A 19,969-nucleotide genomic window follows, 5' to 3' on the forward strand; every position below is an offset into this window, starting at 1 on the left:
GTTGCCCAATTTGCTTGATTAGCAATACAGCCAATAAAATGTAATATTTTGCTTGTGCTTTCTGGCAAGTATTATCTTTTTTAAACGATATGTAGCCGAACTTTAAACATTATATTAGGACTTTATTTAGTTTAGTTTTGTAGTGATATTTATACGGGATATAAATTGTTCTTCAAGGCATTAAAAGTTTTGTACCATAGATTAGAATATTAAAATACTGTACGAGAGAAATGTTAAAATATGTAGCCATAACTATATATGTATGAGGATTTGAAAGATTTGTTTCACTGCGCATAGCGCCCTCTGCCGTCAGAATAAAAATACATTCTGATGTACGAATTCATTATTTCACTTTGCAATGAAATCTCTTTAGTAGATAACACGTTGTGCTTTATGCTCACTTCAATTATGTTACAATTATCACGGGGAGGTATACTTATTTAGATTTAAAAAAACAAACAAGTAAAAACAATCACAAACAAACAAATCAAATTCCCGGGTTTATCCGGATCCCAAAACAGGCGCACCATATCCGGTCCGGCAACCAAATCCCTCCGTCACCATCGCGTCTCGTGTGAAGTCTCGTTTGAATGTGTCGTGTACGCATGATAGCACTTAATTTAACAAAAATCGCATCTCAAGTTAACTTTGGCAAACCAGCGAGTGTTTTTCGACTGTTAAGTTCACAAGCCAACTGCCGTGGTTTGCTCTCTGTGGACGTTTCTCGCACAGCACCACGATACATGTCAAGTCAACCGAAGAGAGTCTGCACTGACAACATGACCGTTATAAAGATCGGAACTCACAACGGCAGCTTCCACTGTGACGAGGTTCTCGCGTGCTTCTTCCTCCGGCAGCTACCTGAGTACAAGGTAGGTTCAGTATTCTGCGAAAGGAGACAGTGTAGAGATGATGTGTGCCTGTATTGTTCCTGTTACTGCTGCTGTTTGAGTAACGTTACATGCTGCGTGGATACGACTTCAGTTTAAAACATGTTGATGCTCTTTAAATCTGTTTATTCAGTCTGCATTGGCTGATTTATGGAAGTTTTTATTTAATGTTTCTGTCACACATCTCGTGCAATTTTCTAACTCTCCACATGGGGGAGCTGCTGTACAGATGTATGGAGCTCACAGAAAGATGACAGACCTACAACAATTCAAATATAAACACAGTTTACATTGTAAAAGGCCGGTCAAATAAACTAGGCAAAGTAGGCAACACCTTGAAGCTACGATACATATGTTTCCACATTTACAGGTAAGTAATTAACCAATTAAGCATGAATATAATGTCCCAGTATTTATCAATACAACTCGCAATGATCACTTTAGTGGGGGTAGAGCCCACTCCCAAGACTCTAGGACCTTCCTATCATCTAACCCTAACCCTAACCCTAAGACAAATTGTCTAAAGGGCTTTAATTTTAGAGTGCTACATCACAATGTCCTGGTTATTTCAGAGTGAGACCTTGAGGTGGTCTGCTATTAGTCTGTTGTGAAATTATTTTGTAACAATGCACCATTTCCTCTAAAATCTAATTTGAAATGAGACAAATTGTCTCATGAATGTGATTTGAAGTGAGCTCATGAATGAGATTGACCTCTTCCCAAGTTCCTAGACACTCGGAACTGATACCACAATAGCACAACACCTGTCCCAACAAACCAAGTTGCAGCGCCAACACCAAATCTAAAAACACCAGAGGAATGAATAAAATAAATACAAATAAATCCTCTGTAACAGGATATATAATAATATACAGTATGTTGTTGATAAATGTAGTATAATCTGGCAAATTGAATACATGACACATCAAAGTACTTCATCCTATTGATGTAAGGTAAACGTATGAAAAAGCAATATTGTCATAAAACGGTCTGGCTCAGTGATTTGCAACATACTGTATATAGCGTTAATAATCATGACTATTCTCTAGGTCTTCATGTTCATTCATGATCAGGTGAGAAACAGACATTGTGCTTATTCATCCCCAAAAAAACTTTATTTACATATTTGATTATTCATGCAATGTACACTGTCGTTCAAACTGTGAAATCACCTGTTATAAGTTTATTCTTTTCTTCATTAATGTCTAACATACGGTAGTTAAAAGCAGTATAAGATCACACACCAAATGTATTATTTACATTTGAAATCGTTTTGGCCCCAAAAGAAGAAGAATTAAATGATTTAAAACTAACGTTTGGTCAATGTCAACACAGTGTTTCATGAAAGGGGAGAATACTGCTGTGACCATTTTTTCCTCTACATACTCTACTATTTCAAATTCCTTTTCCAGTGCAGAAAAACGTTGGTGACCCTCGATCATTATTGAAGGGCAAAGGTGCAATTGGGCTTTAACGTTGCTCCTGGTCGGCAGGTTTGCATTGCAGCAATTTGTCACCTGGAGCCTCCTCAGTGGTTAGATAGAATAGGTTTACACCGTGAGCTATCGGTCCATGTTCAGCTGACGTGCCTTCATCCAATTCTAATACTACTAGCCTGAAGCTAACCTTCCATTTTTATTGTGATGTTTTTAAGAATAACTTTGCTAAAGCAACCGGCCTGATAATTCCAGCTTGTTCTAGACATTAATGTGCATGTAACGCTGAAACAGGAACCTCTTTCTATTTAAATCTGTAAGCATTTTGATGCAGAGCTTCCAAGTTCTTTCATCGATGACTGGTGATTCCTTATATTTTTATTTAACTGTTGCTCAGCGGGATCTTTATTGCTTTTTTCCCCTTTCAGTTGTCTGCCTGGTTGAACCATCGTACAGCGTTGTGTTCTCCATCTTCAAAACATACATTTTCTACATGCTCTCCATACAAAATAACATCTATTTGTAAAAGAGGACTTTCTTCATCCTAAAAGTATGAAAGACCATTCACTTAAATGCATTTGGCTCATGGATTGAAAGTGTTTACATAAAATACGGATGTCACTTCTTTCTGGAAATTTACCAGATGCTTGATGATAGATGATAGCGGATCTAAAAGAACATTCTCTTCATTGCACAGGATGCCGAGATCATTCGGACCAGGGACCCGACGAAGCTGGCAGAGTGCGACATCGTTGTAGACGTTGGAGGAGAGTTTGACCCAAAGAGGCATCGCTACGACCATCACCAGAGGTACAACGTTGGTAGTAAGCTGCTGCTAAGAGATGGGCTATTTAGACATGCGACAGCTCAAATAACAGGGGCAACTAATATTGGTAATAGTTGCTCGTTACATTTAGTTGCGCCAGTAAGCCGCGTCATCGAGCCAGCCACCATCATTGATCTAATTAACTACACCTGAGCTTTTCCTGCTTTCATCTGTCATAGTGTCTGCTGTGACAAAAATCAATAGTCTTTTTCTTATGAAAGATGAAATTGACCAATATTAGTGAATTGCAAATATATCTGCATTAAACAATTAGTTGTGTAATCAGTTAGTAGTTTAAAATTAAGTGGAAACTATTTTCTTATTTATTTTTTTATCATGTAAAATGCCAAAAAGTAATTTGCAAATGCGTGGAATTGCAAACTGAATATCATTTTGGCTTTTGGACTGTTGATCAAAACAGACATTTCGAGACTTCTCCTTAGACTCTGGGACATTACAATGGGCTTCTTTCACTATCTATTTACAATATCATTAATTGGTAATAAACACAATCTTCAGTTGCAGTGATTATAAAAATATTGGGCTTTGGGAATATTTGAAAACATTTGTTTTAGACCAATCAATAATGACTATGGTCTTTTGTGGCAGCCATGCATGAAGGTAGGTTATTAACTGATTGTGTGCATGTCGTGGTCACAATTCACAAATTGAAGGGATTCTTATCCAAAACATTTATTTATAAAAGTAGTTGACACAGAAAGAGAGGCTATGGGCCGATATTTAACTATCAGATTTTTAAAACTCTAATATTAATATGTCTCTGCCTCAAAAATCCAGTATCGGGCTCTATTTCGTATTGTTTTCACAGGTGGGAAAAATGTAGTCGTAAGGTTTGTTCAAGAGGTGTCGCTACACACGTTGGTCTTTCTAGACCTAGCTTCATGTTCTCATCCTAATTGCCCCCGTCATGGCTTCCTGAACTCCAGTGGCTTTTTGTTATCCAGAAAACAAAGTGTGCAGAATCATATACCCATTACAGTATCTGGGGTCCAAAAGAGGAGAGAGTATGTTTCTCTATGACTTCTGTTCTGACATCCTTAAAGCACCCATAATCCCACGGATCATGAAGGAACACGCTCTATGTTCTCTGCCAAACTGATGATTGCATTCACTCAAAGTCTCATCACGTTGAGTAGTAAGCCCATTTCAGTTGTCTTGTCAGCTTAATGTCGTATTGACAATTAGAGATCGCTTTTATGACCACGGTGATAAAGATATGCCAGGGTTCTCTTCCTCGCAGGTGGTTTGTGATAATTAACGCTCTTTCAATTGAACCCCCCCTGCTGTTGGTTCACGAGGCACGGAGGCTGCCACGACACTGTCAGGGGCCGCAGGAGGATGTGGCTGTCACTCACACGCGCCGACGGGGGGCAAGACGGATGTGATGGCAGGGATGGATGTAAGTGGGCTCGGGTGCTGGAGGAGGTTGCAGAGGGAGATGACGAGAACAATTAAAGTCTTCGTTTCAATTTAAAAACAATGACGGTGCACAGATGAAGTTGACAGCAACATCAATACATCACAGTAAGAATTATAAGAGCCTGGAATTAAAGTGTTAAAGGAGGAGAAAGTGTATTTATTAAAGGAGGAGAAAGCGTATTTCATACGCTTATTTGCTTTGTTGTAGAGAGTTAAATGAGAAGATTGATACCATTCTTATCATTGTAAGCTTAGCTTAGAATGAGGACTGGAAACGGGGAAACAGCTCCGCCCCAAAGGTAAATGAATCTGCCCACCAGCACCTCTAAAGCTCACTTTTAACACGTTATATCTCGTTAAATCTGTACTAAAACCAAAGTGTAAAAAACAAACAAATTAACCATTACTATTAGCTGGCCGGACAAAGTGATTTCCTGGAGACTCCAGGAAGTAACTGCACCCAGCCAGGAAAACGTCCTGCAGATAACCAACGCAAAACAGGAAATTGTCCCTTACACAGAACCAGGTTCGCTGTTTTAGGACAATTGTTTATATATATTTTCAATTGTAATTTGAGAAATGACAACTTTTTGTCATTGATGTTTTAAGATTTTCTTCAGCAGGAAAGACAATGTGTGTCAGAGTTGGAGGCATGAGACCAAACACTGACTGAAGTTGAATAAAGCACAACAGATCAGATCTGGCAGGGATTACGTTTGTGGTTGCTCACGCTAGAAATGCACTCACTGCTTCCACTCAGTAAAGAAATGTGTTTTTCCAACAGTGGCGCAGTTATGAATTTTCGCAGTACCTCCATCAGGAGAGAAATGAAACTATTTTGTGCTGCTTTGTGTTTTGACGTTGTTTAAGTGGCTTCCACAAAGAAGGATTCGTGGACACAGCAGGTTTCCTCTTCCCCTGTATTCACCAAAGATCTATAATGCATGACAACATGGCCACAAGTCTTTCAACTAAACTGGCTATTTCTGTTGGTGATCAACACATACTCTACATCTTCTTGCGACAATAATTAACGTCCTGTATGTAGTCTAACTCAACTGGAAGTCTCTGTGACTGTGTAACAAATGTATTAATTGTTCTCAAATCTTACTAAAATCGTTGTCCCAAGGGGTTGAACCAGCAATGAGCCAGAGAACATTACATTTTGTGAAGCGCTCTTATAAAGGGATTTAGTCTACTCTACAGAACTACTTTCTTTCAGACACAAGGGAAAGGATGTAGTTCAGTGTTTGGCAGGATACAGTAAAAGAGGTCAAGAACTGTTCAACGTTTTCCAATAAGAGGGGAAACCCCAGCAGTCATGGAAGGTGGTTAAGATAACAATTTTCTCACCGAATGAAGTAAATCCAAACCAACCGAGGTCATTCTGACAGGAGCAGTGAGTTGAAGTTGAAGAGCCTTTTTGTGACATTATTTTATGAAAAGTCGACTAGTAAAGCTCATGAAAGCCCCCAACTGAGCTCTAATACAGTGTCTGTCCTTCCCGAAAGCCGAATTTCCCGTCATTTTAAGGGAGTACTGGGCTCAGAGTGAAGGGAAATTACTGGCCAGTGATATTCTTTGTATGAAGTGCTTGAGTTTCTTGACTCACTGTTTCTCTCGTGATGCTCTCGAGTAGGAGATAGATCTCTGAAGCGTCATTTTGCCCGCAGTAAATAGTTTGCAAGGAAGCCCTTCTGTCTAACGACGCAGTGATGAGCATAAGGAAGTTGCTTTACTCACTTACCTTGATTTAGTTCTGTGTGGTAAATGCTGGTTGGCCATCTTCTCACCACCAGCTTGATGACTTCTATTTGGTAAGCTGGTTTTCTTTTTCAACAGTTTCCTTTTCACTCTGTCATTTTCCTCCCGCTCATTTACTCTCATCTCCTGATAATCAGCATAGAAATGCCTCAGCTAAGGCCAATTAGTCCCTTTAATGGCTGTGATTACCCCCTGCTTCCCTGGCACGTCACTCGTTCATTTGACGGTCTGTTTTCCGCTGTGCTGCAGCCCAATCGTCCTAATTAAGCCTGAATTAAATGACCAGCAGTGGCTGGGTGCTGGAGCCCACCCATCTCCTCACGTGGCTGCAGAGAGACCTCCGGTGGCTTCTATTCATGTGTGCTCACCCTGAACAACACGCATGAGCACGCTTTCTCTTTCCGAAGCTGTGCAGAATATTTATGGATGCAAGTGCATTTTATAATGTACAGCATAAATCCGGTCACAGCAGACATTTTATTGAAGAGGCCTGTCGTAGGAAAATATGTGAATAATCTGTTTATGAGCAGAACGCTAATGTTTAATCTCCCAAGCCTTGACTTTAGTGTAATCTGCTGACAGACCATGCAGTGTTTTTCATTTACATTTCCTTTATACGTTACATAAGCAAAGCAACCATCAGTAATTTATCTCCACTACTACATTTGCAATGGAGGGAATAGGTTTTCATTAATCGTTGGGTCAACAAAATGTGAAAAACTGAGTTACAAATATCGATCACAGATTTCCTAAAGCCCAGGCTGATGTTTTCAAATTGCTTGATTTGTCGGACCAACAGTCCACAACAAGAAATTCAGTTTACATGATGTAAAACATCATTTAACAAAACAAATGACTAATGGATCAATCGAATAAATAAATAATAATATATAATTGTTATTACAGCCCATATTTAGCTGTTAAATCTGATAAACCACTTCTATATTAAACATTTACATACAGTATGGGCTTAAACATGTGTTTCAAAACATCGTACATACTGAACAAGCTGCAGACAGTTTTTACATTAAGACCTTTTTCATGCACTGTGAATAGAATATTGTCTTGGCGTTAGAAGTCCCTTTCTGTTCCTGTTGCTGTCCGCTAACATAATGTCGTCCCTCTCCTCAGGACCTTTGCAGAGAGCTTCCACAGCCTGTGTCCAGAGAAGCCATGGGTGACCAAGCTCAGCTCTGCAGGCCTGGTCTACCTCCACTTTGGTCGTCAGCTGCTGGTCCAGCTGACGCAGCTGAAGGAGGGCGACAGGCAGCTGGAGGTGCTCTTTGACAAGGTGAGAGGAGGAAGATAATGGATTTAGAGGAGACAGCGGATCAGCAACCATTGTGTTTCCATTCACAGCACAAACACTCCTCGTAAACGGATGTTTTCCCTCGCCTCACTCGTATCAAGCATTGCCTCGGCTGATGGATTGAATCTAGGCACTGATTTCATGGTGAAGTGGGAAGACAAAGCACAGACAAGTCTATTAAGATGTAAAGAGGAAAAGCTAGCTCGTCTCAAAATAAATCACAATGGACTGAAAGGACACTTATCGCTCTGTCCGTGGTGGTTATGTTAAAAACTGAAATCATGCAGTCGCTGTGTGTAGAAAATGCATAATGTTTATTGTTAAAGATTATTAAAACGGCTTTGTTGAATACTCTATTCTGATTGGTGAATTGCGTCTGTTATTGGGTTATAGCAGACCGCTCCTATAACGGGTCGTTACTATGGACCTAGTTTGGTTCTCCGTACACAGTAATTGGGCAGTTGTTTTTAGCGGAAGCAATAAAATCATTTAAGGATCACTTTTGTTTCAAAGTATTGATTTTTTTAATAAGTAACCGTGTTATAAGCGGGATAATGTGCAGCGAGCGGGTCGTTACTGTACAATGTACATCACTGTACATTATCCCGAACTTAGTGTATGACTTGCCTTCATCAGACAGTTAGTAGAGGGGGATTATGAATATGCACACATAGACGGGATGTGGCAAAGTTCACTGCAGTTATATTTAATGTATTTTAGACAGCCAGCAGGAGGCCTCAGCACACAGAACATTTTGACGGCCAGGCCCATTAAGCCAGCCAAATCTTAGTTCAACCATAAATATTAGCACTTTTAACTCCTATTATCATTGGCCTTTTGATGTGTCAGTTTGTTTTAAGCCCCAAATAATCCTTTTACTCACGGCTGGGGCTTTATTTATTTTAGGATGCTGCGTGTTTCTTCCTCAGCCAGTTCAGACAAACTGAATCTCTATTTTCCCCCCAAAACATGGTTCCACTTGTAAAATGTCATCTCTTTGGTGATTGACCTTCCGATGTACCGAGGAGTTCACTTTTCAGCCTTAAACATGTCTCCACTTCTCTGCTCCGCTTCCACTTTCTTTCCGCAACTTTGCCATTGAATTGTAAAATTGCTGCAATTTGTCTCCTTCTGCCTTCCTTTTGGTTAAATGATCTAGCCGTTCACTCTAGTAACTGCCCACACACTGTGACCAAATGGATTTCAATCAGAATAATGTAATCCCAGCGCATTGCTCTCTCCTGAGAGTCCTGCCTTTCTTAATTACCCCGACTCGGAAAAAAAGGGATTTACTGCCATCTCTTCCTTTTTCTAAATTAGCATAAACATAAAACAGCCGATTCCCATGTCATTACAGGTTCCTAACCTCTCTTGTCATGTGTCCCTTTCAATTCCTTTGCAGCTGTATGAGAACTTTGTGGAGCAGGTGGATGCGGTAGACAACGGCATTTCACAGTATGACGGAGAGGCCCGATATGCTGTCTCCACCACGCTGAGCGCACGTGTCGGCCACCTGAACCCACGCTGGAACAGCAAGAGTCAGGACACTGAGGTGAGGGATTGCATGACTGTGAACGTATACTCGCACTTAGCACACAGACCGGTCTGATGCAGCACTTTAATTACGTAGCTTTTGATCTAAAGGGCACAGACATTTAATGTGTGTGGGTCTGTATCTGATATAAGATGTAAGAGTCTCTGTGTGGTGTAGTTTCAATTTAAAGACCAAATGACTTCAGCATATAAAAACAGGAAAACTGCAAATATTTCCAATTTCCTTTTGGCTTTTAGGATTACAGGGTTGGGGGTTGGGTTTAGTTTAGAGGGTGAATGTAGAGATATATAAGATTATTGAACAATAAATGTCTTTACTCACACAAAATGGAAATAGAAATGTCATCTGTCAAACGGCTACTTCACAGCAGAAGGTTATTTGTCTATTAAAGCCTGTGCTCTGTGGGTATTAAATACGTGTTTTATAACTGCCTAGATTTCTACAGTGTGGCTCATGGGTCATGGACACTCTTGGGTATTACTGTCTGTAAATTGCTAAAGGAAGAGGTTGGAACTGGGTATATTTGGCTTTTTTGCTTGGAAAATTGTAGTTAATTGATTTAGTAAGTAATTATTATAAGTCTAGCTGTTTATTACTCACTCAATCCCTGTTATTGTTTCAGCCCTACTTATATCCAACATGAACTCAAACAACCAAAATGTTTTTCAGCACAAACTAATCCAAGATACTGAAATGCAACAATAAAACAACTCTTTAGTTGATGACTGATATTTAATAGAAGGAACCTAAAAGTGCTTTTAGCGACATCAATTAATTATAATCACACGCATATGAGACCCGCAGTGAAAGACAAATACAGATAGGTTAAGAATGTTGTGGTAAACAGATTTAGTGCAATTCAGTGCAATCGGTGTTCAGAGGTTGTCTTTAGAGACCTTTTGTGTCTCATTAGTCGTGAGGGGAATGCCTGCAGGGAAACAGCACCTGTTTTTCTGCATGATGATACCTGCAGCCTAGCTTTGCATATATGTTGATACATTTATTTCCCAATCGTCGTGGCTGTCTCAGTGGAGTAGCTGTCTTATTTGTTTCTTCTGCATTTCAGTTCACATGATTATGATTCTTGTCTTGGCACTTTCCTCCAATTACAGCTCTGAGGGGAAAAAGGGAGAAATAATTGTGTTGACCTGGTGAACTCTCAACAGTGGCTGTTTGTGATCATTAAACACCGAATGGATTTTCTTTGTCTTTGCCACACTCTACTGTTAAAATTCAAGGACACCACAGCTCCCACAATCGATTGCATGCAGATCAGACTTCTGCCCGTCAAACTGTGTGCGTTTGTGATAGCGCGTATTTCTCTCTCATGCTCTCTTGAGTTTCTGCTCATGAGACCGTGAGGAAGTGAGCTCAGACGAGGGTTCGTGCAGGACATGTAACGGGAAGCTGCCGAAGCAGGGCTGCAAGGATCAGTGTGGCGATGGTTGGTTTATCTGCAGCCGCACTTAAAGTATTTTACATCAAACTGAATTGGAATTCAGAGGTGGTGCAGTAGTGACGAAAGGTGAATGATCATGAACCATGAGCAATTCTGTTTTTATTTTCATCAAAATTACATCTGGAGTCTAGTCATTTGTCAAATAAACTCTTTCTTCATAATACAACATTCCTCTCACATTCTTACAGTGTATTTGATGCATGTATGTGGACACATGTTTTCACCAGGAGGGCTTCAGAAAGGCTTTGAAGATGGTTGGGGAGGAGTTCCTGGACCGTGTAGAGTACTACCAGTCTTCCTGGCTGCCGGCTCGTGCGGTGGTGGAGAAGGCCGTTAAGGGCAGGCATCAGGTACGAGACGGTCCAGTCTAATGTCTGCATGTTTTATATTTTGTCCTTTGTGAACATTGCAACTTGGCACTTGGGTCTTGGAAAATATTGTGCACATTAGTAACACACCATTTATGGTTCTCTTCTCGTTTGCAGGTAGATCCCAGTGGGGAGGTGGTGTTGTTCTCCCAGGGCGGCTGTCCCTGGAAGGAGCATCTGTTTGCCCTGGAGAAGGAGCTCAAGGTGGAGACGCCCATCAAGTTTGTCCTTTACTCCGACCAGAATGGACAGTGGAGGGTCCAGTGTGTCCCCGCCGGGCTCAACACCTTCCAGAACAGGTGATTATTTTTATATTCTAAATACGAGAGCTACAAGTGCGACAGAAATTAAACATCAGAACTAGCAGGGATGTTGTGATGCTAACTCGCTAAAAGTTCCCCCAGACAGGTTTTTCTTTTTCTTTTTTTAAACAGTGGTGCAAAACACAGTGACAGGCACAGCTCCAGAGTCTCTCAGACGTGTTGAAATATGTTGAGCTCTGGTGATGGAGGCGAATCATGATGTATGATTTAACTTTCATGCTTGTCCGACCATTTGACAGCTACTCACGGAGGACTGACGTGTCATCCGGTGAGAGACAAACTCCTGCTTGGATAGAAATAGGATGGGATGACGACGATTCTTTCGTTAAAGCGCAGAGGTTTTGTTCTTACATTTCTCTCTAAGGAGTTGAAAGGCTGTAAACACACTCAACACTTCCACAGAGAGCCCTTTCTCCCACTCAGGTGTTTGTCTTTTCCTAATGTGAAGCATACCCTCTGCTCCAGATATAGCAAGCTGGCAGATATACAGTACATGCTGTTTTTTTTTTTTATATATACAGCTAATTAGTTAAAGGCACAGTGTGTAGCATTTAGGGGGATCTATTGGTGGAAATGGAATATGATATTAATAAGTATGTTTTCTTCATAATCATCTGAAAATAAGAACCGTTTAATTTTTCATTACCTTAGAATGAGCCGTTTATTTCCACGTCGTCTTCACGGAGCCGGCCGCCATGTTTCTACAGTAGCCCAGAAAAGACAAACCAAACACTGTCTCTAGATGGGACCGTTAGCATTCCAGTCTCTTCAATAATCACCACTGTCTACTCGGGACCCTCTAAATATATTGTTATCTGATCCTCCAGAAATCTCAGTTTCGTCTGAGACTGCATGGTCTGCTTTGTAAAACATGGTGGAGCAGCTGTTAGTTTATATGCATCCGACATCTGGAACAAACATCCTAAATATCTTTATTCTGCTTCAACTCTACCGCCATTCCTTTTATCAACATTTATTTCCAAAACCTTCTTTTATTGTCTTGTCCATCGCACTTGTGTGTCTTCCGTCCTTTCATGATATGCTTTTGCTTTTAAACTTCTCAAGCATTTCATGCCTTCCAGACTGTAGATCGCGTTGCATCGTGTTTGTGCCCTTGCCTTACCTTTCCTCGTGCACCAGTCAATGCTTCTGTTCTTGTGTAGCATTCCTGCATCTTTTAGCAATAATGAGGTCCCTCAAACCCTCAAGCTCGACACTTAAGCGAAAGATGCCTCACCCATGCTCATTAAATCACATTAGTATTCTTGCCTTCCCCGCTCTGTACGTGATGACAAGACCGTCACCTTCTGTGTGAATTTGTCACATGGTTCTCACCTCTGAAGTCTGTTGTTTGTTACCACCGCAGGGGAATTGTTTACCTGAGGAGCCTCTTGAGCTCTGACCCACAACGCTGCTCTTTTAACGTCATCAGCATCCCCACGGAAGTCTTGTTGTTGTTGTTGTTGTGTGTGTGGTGTTTAACTGCATCCCAGCATACAGCACACACTATGAATGTGGCCAAAGAAACCTGCTTCCCGCTCATCCTGTATCTTATGTGGGGGTACTTGTCTTTTCTAGCTGCTTGCTTTACAGCGTTTTAACATCTTTGTAATCCGCAAAACACATTTTCAGTTTGATTTTTCACCAGATATTAACTGCTGCGTGAAATGCTTTGTTTTGCATTTGGTACAGAAAATCCCTCCTGCAGCCGTGTGGCTTGGTTATTTATAAAAAACATTTTAGTGCTGGGTTTGGTAGAGCACTAAACCCAGCATGAAAAAGACATGCCCCAGAGCACAGGAAGTTCTCGCACGCTGTGCAGCTGGTGTCTTTATTCAGCCAAAAGTTTGAGTGAAAAGACATGTCACTGTATCAGCACCATACAACCGGCAGTGGACAGTTTAAGTGGCAAATCTTCTCTCGCATACATTTAATTAACATTACATCATGTTTTCAAATAGTAGGCAATGTAGGATTTGACCGTGAAGTAGGCTGCCGCTAGAAACTGTGCTTCTGCCTTCTCCAACAAAACTCAGGGTGAAGTTAGGTTTCTACTATAGAAACAAATGCTGTTGTATCTGTTCTGGCACTTCTATCAGCAATTGATTACGATTATATTTTATATATGCAGGCAAAATCGTCTTCTTTGAAAATGTTGTATTCAGTGCACCGTGCTGCTTTATGATTTGTGTCTGATTGGGGTTTCTGCGCGTCATTGCAGTTTGTATGAGAACGTTTATTTGTTTTCTTTGTACAGTCGTAGAAAGGAGCATTGGTACGTTTTTCTGTATCGGGCCATATTACATGAACTGCCTCTTTATCTATGTTCTCTACTCTCCTTCGCTCTTGCGCACAGATTATGTACGTCATTTCTAGGACCTGTACCGTTTGGTGGCAGCACTTTTACAATTTTTGGAGCCTCATCTTGGTGTGAGGTCCAGAGACATTTTAAGCTACATTATCTCATAAGCATGCACAATTTAAAAAAACTGAATGAAAATTCTTTGGTTGATGCAGTTTGCGGTTTCAAGCCTGAAAAGTCTCTCTTATGTTTTTTTTTTATGTTGTCTTTGACTTTTTACTTTTTGTGGTGGAAGGAAGATACTGCTAATGCAAACAGAACTAGTCATTGCTGTTCCCTGGATCAACTAATGAAGTCTGTCTGTCAGTCTGTGTGTGTGCGTGCTCATGTCCGAGCATTTTAATCTTATAAAATTTAAATGTTTTATTGCCTGGATCATTGGTCACACTGACCTCACATTGACCTCTCAATCCACTTCTTGATGTAAAGGATTATAGAAGAGTTGGCACACGTTTTGTATTCAGTTGGTTCTGGGTCATTCAGAGCCAGTCAGTTCTGTACGAGTTTATAAATTGGCCTTTAAACTAAATGAAAAACAAAATCTGAATTTATTGTCTGACATCATCACTCTTATTAGTTATTTCCCCCGGAGCACGATTCATGCAGCTTTGTTGTCACATTTTGTATCTATTATTGAGATTGTTTAATGTTAAGCCCCACATCTAGATGAGGGAGCAATTTTCATTCATGCCGAATGCAAACGATCCTAAGGGGAAATGTAGTAGATGTAAATAATGTTTTTTTTAATAAAAAGACAGCTTCTTAAAAAAGTGTCAAAGAGAAGATAGTTGTGTTCCTGGATTCAAGGCATTTTGTTTGTAGAAGCGCCTCTGAGCAAACACGTCCATTATGAAATGTAATTGAATTAAGCCTGAAGTGTGCCTAACTTATCCCAAACATATGCGCTGAAACTCTGTAACTGCAAAAGCTTTACACAAGTAGGACATGTTCTGTTTGCATCAGCAGTTACTTAATATAGCTCTGACACAGTAAACAGAGATCCGGCTGATATCAGTAAGATAAAATGAAGTAACTCAGCGTCCCATGCATGGTTTGTTTCCTGTAAATCCTGTGTGCAATTTCATTCCTGCACAGGAATGGCAGACTCTGCCACTAACAATGAAAACTGCTACATAGAGATGTAAATATACTGAATGTCTTATTTTATAAAAGATGTCAGGGTTATAACTCTAATGTGGTAATTGTGATTCTCCACACAGGAACTCTATCACCACTACTTCTGCCTGCTTTGTCATGCGGCATCTGTTGAATGTCTTTGTCTCTCCCACGATGCTCTTCCTGAGGGTTTTTTATTTGATCTGAAAGTTTTTATGAAATTGTTCTTTGAATCGAGGGTCTAAATGTTGAAGGTGTCGTGTACAGATTGTGAAGCCCTCTGAGACGAATGTGATTTTAGGCTTGAGACCTCACTGTCACAGCAGATGGTCTCTGAGCCACCTGACCGCCATGTTCTTCAGGTGTGTTGGAACCTCTCTCAGCATGTGCTCCTATATGATTTTATTGTGCTTTGACTCGTCTCATTGTTGACACACTGTGGGTTGCCCAAAGACACAGGAAGAGGGTGGAATAGTGTATTGATTCAGTCCCAGTGGGACCAGTGGCTGCTCTGCTTCCTCTTTTCGTCTCTTTCCATGAGGTCCCCTTGCTCTTGGCACTCCATTAGTGTTTCTTTTCTGCCTCTCTCACCGTCTTTCTTTTGTACAGTATTTCTGGCACTGTCCTATAATCACCGTCTTCCATTATCCTATCCGTCTTGCTCTCTTCCCATTAATCCTATTTCTCCCCCCTTCATCCCCCCCTTTCCCCCCCCTATCTCGCTGCCTCACCTTTCGCACCTTCCGCCCCTCCCTCGCCGGCTTCCCTCCGCTGGACTTTTTTTCCACTCTGCTGCAGAATCTCATCAGGCGGCAGCTCTTTCAATTGAAAAGGCAGGCACGTGTTTATGGTGGAGAAGCACCTCAAAGATTTGACTTAATACAAACATGGCGGTAGGTGTGGAGTTACATGAGAACGATGGCTTGTGAGATGGATAAAACAACATAGCTCCAGATGGCTCTTTCTCTGGGTGGCCTGCTTCCTCCCAGCGTGCATGTGCCGACTCTGCGAAAGGGGTGTTGTTATCACCTTTGTCCCTGCTGCTGCACCTGGGGGGGAAAAAGGTCTATTTTTATCCGCATCACATTGCTAAGGAAATGTGAGCCGGGAGTTGAAGCGGTTCTTCTTCTAATATGTACTGTATAGGATGATACTGTAGGTTGACAGCAGTATGAACTGAGCCAGAACATAATGCTCTGTTTCTGGAATAACCCACTGCCTGCTGTGACACCTATCTACTGTGCCTCTGTAGAGCTTCAGCTAATGGTTATTTAGGTGATTACTTTATTATCCTTTTTGTTTGGCCAATAAAATGTCAAATAATAGTGCAAAACGACCATCACTATTTCCTGAAGCCCCTAGTTGACGTCTTCAGATGTCCAACAAATAGTCAGAAAGCTAAACATATACCGTTCAACTCAATTCAATCACACGAGTGAAAAAATAGAAGAAAATCTTCACAATTGAGAAGCTGGAAGTAGAGAAATGTCTGACATTTTGTCTGACATTTTGTTTGACATTTTGTTTGACATTTTTTGCTGGAAAAACTATTAAAATTGTTGATTATCAAAATAGTTATAAAATGATGACATACACTATAAAAAAAGAAATCTTAATCAATTGAAGGTCTTAACCCTGTCTTATTTATATGACATCACATATTAAAGGTGGATAAAAAGCCATTGTGGTTCTGGCTTGAAAAAGTGGAAACATTGACTCATTGATGAAATTGAAATGATTTCCCTTCAAAAGGAGCAGCAATTTGCACATTTATCCCCCGTCTTTAGTGCGTCAGTGTATCTGTTTTAGTCACGGATGTTTTTGGCCCATGTTTAAAGGAGTACATTTGTGTAACATCTCTTGTGTAGAGATGGTGTTCATGAATTAAGAGTCTGCAAGCTGCAGTAGGGTTGAACACCTCTGTGTGAGAGGAAACCTGTAAATCCACTAGAGTTAATATTTTATGTTTTAATGACCCCTTATCTCTAGAATGTAACATCTTGAGTAATGTTCTTTTCATATTGAAGCACTAATTCCCAGTATGTTGTTGTGGTATTTTAAAGGTATTGGGAAGTTAATTTGGTAATTGTGGTCTTATTTTTAGACCGGTCATCTTGAGAATCAGAGCTTCCGGGCCTGTCATAACAACAAGTCATCCCCCTCCTGCTCTCATTACCAGCCCTGTTGACCTTTCCTCTTGAGCTCATTTTCCAGCCATACCGTGGAGCTATCGATTGGTTGTTTCATTTTACAGGGCTTAGGGTTTTTCCATGCTTTTTCCCCCCAGGTCTTAATAGGCACAAGTTCGTGCAGGCTTGAGATACTGGCATGGAGAGTTTCAGCGCACCACGTACATGTGAATCATTTGACATTATGGTTCACGTGTGAAGCTCTCTCGCTTTCTGACTATTAAACTTTTAGAGGATGTTGTACGCAGTGGAAATAAATATTCAAAAGGAAGCAGAGTGTCAGAGAAATGAACCCTTCAAAATCGAGAAGAGAAAAATGCCTTTCAAATTTCCGCCGTGTTCGACAACCGTGTTACTTTATCTCTGACAAGTTGAGACTTTACACTTGCATAATTCATCAAGCATGTGACACAGAGGAAGAGGGGCCTGATGTTTTTTTTTTTTCAAATTAAATCTCATCCCTTTGGCAGATTTAGGCTGGTTTCTTCAGGCTTTTATTATTTCTTATTTTAGAAGCAGTGGATGGGCGAGAGATGAAGTTATGTCAATACTTTTAATCACCGTAGTAATGGAGATAATAACCCCATCAAGGCAAGAATGACACAGGCACTCACAAAAGAGAGCTGGTAATGTGTTTTAAATGGCGTGCCAGGCTGCAGACAGAGGTGTATGCCACACGCAGTGGGTGGTAAATGAGCTGCTCTACATTTTTATGAATTTTCAGCCTCCGTGCGTTGCATCTAGAGACCTTTTGTCGAGGCCAGCCCCGTGAACCCGTGCAGAGACCATCTTTTCGCTGTAAGAGATTGCCTGTTGACTCCGTTGCTATAGCATAGCTCAAATGTGCCCATCTGGGGTTTTCCACATTACGGGAGAAGAATCAAGCTGCTTTTTATTGGTCTATTTGCTGGGGCAGCTTGTAGTGGTGCTTTGTGTGACAGGGTCACTGCGGTTCACCTCAGGTAACGAAGTCAGCATTTACCAGAGTAGTGAAATAAATGAAGAAAATCAAACTAATGTCTAATTGTTGCAGCTTTATTTAGTTTTACTCTGTTCTTTTATTGATGTGTTGTTGACGTTCATCAGTCCAGAATAGTTTATTTCTTTATTTTTTACTTTCTGGTTGTGCAGAAATGCACAGCACAGTGTGTTTTACCAAAGTGTCGACAGGAAGTGAGCAGCTGACCACAGAGTGTCCATCTGTAAGCCCACATGCCCTTCTGTCTTCCCGTCCCAGGCTGTCCCTGCTAGAAGAGTGGCGCGGTGTTCGCGATGAAGCGCTGTCTGAGCTCAGTGGGATTAAGGCCTGCATCTTCGTCCACGCTGGAGGCTTTATTGGCGGGAACAAGAATCAGGAAGGAGCCCTGGAGATGGCCCGGAGGACCCTGCAAGCCGCCGCCCGGTCCCCTGCAAATGGAAGCAGCTGAAGGTTCACAGAGGATAACCAACAGCACATTTTGTTCTTGGGGTCAGTCTGTAGAGAGGATGGCAAGGATTAAAATGTTAATTTGCTGTCTCGCAGTTTGTTTGTCCCAGCTTTTCAGGGCTAATGTTTTGTTCTGCCTTGCCAGGACGGGGGATGGGATGGAAATGGCAGCCAAATAACCTTGGACCACTTCCCAAAATACCTGCAGTATATTCCAACACAGGCTCACTCTGAATCATAGTATTGACTCGTGATTTTCTTTTTCCCCCTGTTGTTATAAATATGGCAATGTTTTTGCAATAAAAGACGCTTTGGATTACACCCTGGTCTTTTGTTATCATTTCGTTATTGGGTTAAATCCAGAACTAAAGTGATTGTTTTTTTCCTGTTCTGTTCACGTTTCTCTTCTGTCACCATCAAGGAACTGTGATGCAGGCAGCCTGGCCGACTAACTCCCAACATCTTCAAAGCCGGTGAATACCACGGCCTTACCTATCGAGGGTCGATTTATATAGACGCCTGGACAGTGGTTCACCCTTTCGTTTCCAGCATCCTGACATTAACTGTAGCACAACAAAGAGATACAGAGGCTACTTTCTGCTGGCTGCCAGATCAAAGTGTTAATAATGAGGCCTGATTCATTCTGAGAAATTCAATTTCCAAACGCCACAAAGAGGTGCTTCTTATGGCAGCCGGTGTCGTGACAAGGTTACCGGCAGTGGGGCGAGCTGTACAGTCGATTTCCCTGTAATAAAGTTGGGGATGTGCCTTGAATTTTCTCATTAATACTCCAGATTTTCTTCCCCCCTTATCTCTACCTGTTACTTATAGCTTATTGCATTCTCCACAAGGCTGCCCTCTCGCTGCTCTTGCGTTGTGGAATATATTGCTTCAGAATTTCATTGGCGTGCATTTTATTTCCATCATAGTCGTGCAAAATGCCACAGCAGTCAAAAAAACCAATTCACTTACAGCTGTTAATGTTGCTCTGCTTCTTTTCCTCTTTTAGTCTTTCAGTTTGTTGTTAAGTGGTGCAGACTGTTAATTCTTCACTGACGAGGCCCTTTTATCGTCTTTCTCTGTCACGCTTAATTGAAACAGAGAAGCCTGTCGTGCTCTTGAGTGGATCCTGCTCAGCAGTACAAACATTTGACATTTACTTGAATAACACACAGTGCATTGACTATTTTTAATAGCTTTGGAAAGGCACTCCTGTTCTTGATCTTATTTTCCACACTAACTTTGCCACACAAACACATTTTAGTGTTATTACTCTGCTCTCTGTTCTGTTGGACCCGAGCCAAGGTCTCAATCCAATCTATACACATTTGTGACGGCCTTTTACAGTCGCATGGTTCGTATTGCTATTCTGCCATCTCTGTGTAGTTTTGGTAGGGTCATAAAATAGTCCTTTTTCAAAGCTTGCACCTCACCCTGACCGCGAAGGTATATTCACTACAGTGGTGTAATCGCGACCACTTTGAGAGAAAACATGCAATAAACAAG

At 41.1% G+C, this 19,969-nt stretch overlaps 1 protein-coding gene across 2 annotated transcripts; it reads left to right on the top strand.

Annotated features, from left to right (window-relative positions):
* Nucleotides 1-555: 555 nt before the first annotated feature.
* Nucleotides 556-18,778, top strand: myg1 (myg1 exonuclease). 2 transcript variants are annotated; one of them, XM_079185853.1, is made up of 8 exons: nt 556-872; nt 3,024-3,136; nt 7,488-7,647; nt 9,068-9,217; nt 10,907-11,029; nt 11,165-11,346; nt 18,275-18,505; nt 18,609-18,778. In XM_079185853.1, exons 1-7 carry the CDS (start codon nt 591-593, stop codon nt 18,462-18,464), a joined length of 1,200 nt encoding a protein of 399 aa, XP_079041979.1. In that variant the 5' UTR covers nt 556-590; the 3' UTR covers nt 18,465-18,505; nt 18,609-18,778. The 2 variants fall into 2 exon arrangements, with proteins under 2 accessions (XP_079041979.1, XP_079041978.1); XM_079185852.1 differs by having other exon boundaries at nt 18,275-18,778.
* The last annotated feature ends 1,191 nt before the right edge of the window (nt 18,779-19,969 follow it).

This window comes from Pholis gunnellus (assembly GCF_910591455.1).
Source record: "Pholis gunnellus genome assembly, chromosome: 3".
Classification (NCBI taxonomy): domain Eukaryota; kingdom Metazoa; phylum Chordata; class Actinopteri; order Perciformes; family Pholidae; genus Pholis; species Pholis gunnellus.

Excerpts from the sequence above, each read along its gene's own strand:
- myg1 (XM_079185852.1), top strand. The coding sequence starts at position 591 with ATGTGTCGTGTACGCATGATAGCACTTAATTTAACAAAAATCGCATCT. Across the intron at positions 873-3,023 it reads GGCAGCTACCTGAGTACAAG|GATGCCGAGATCATTCGGAC; the intron begins GTAGGTTCAGTA and ends TTCATTGCACAG. Across the intron at positions 3,137-7,487 it reads CGCTACGACCATCACCAGAG|GACCTTTGCAGAGAGCTTCC; the intron begins GTACAACGTTGG and ends CCCTCTCCTCAG.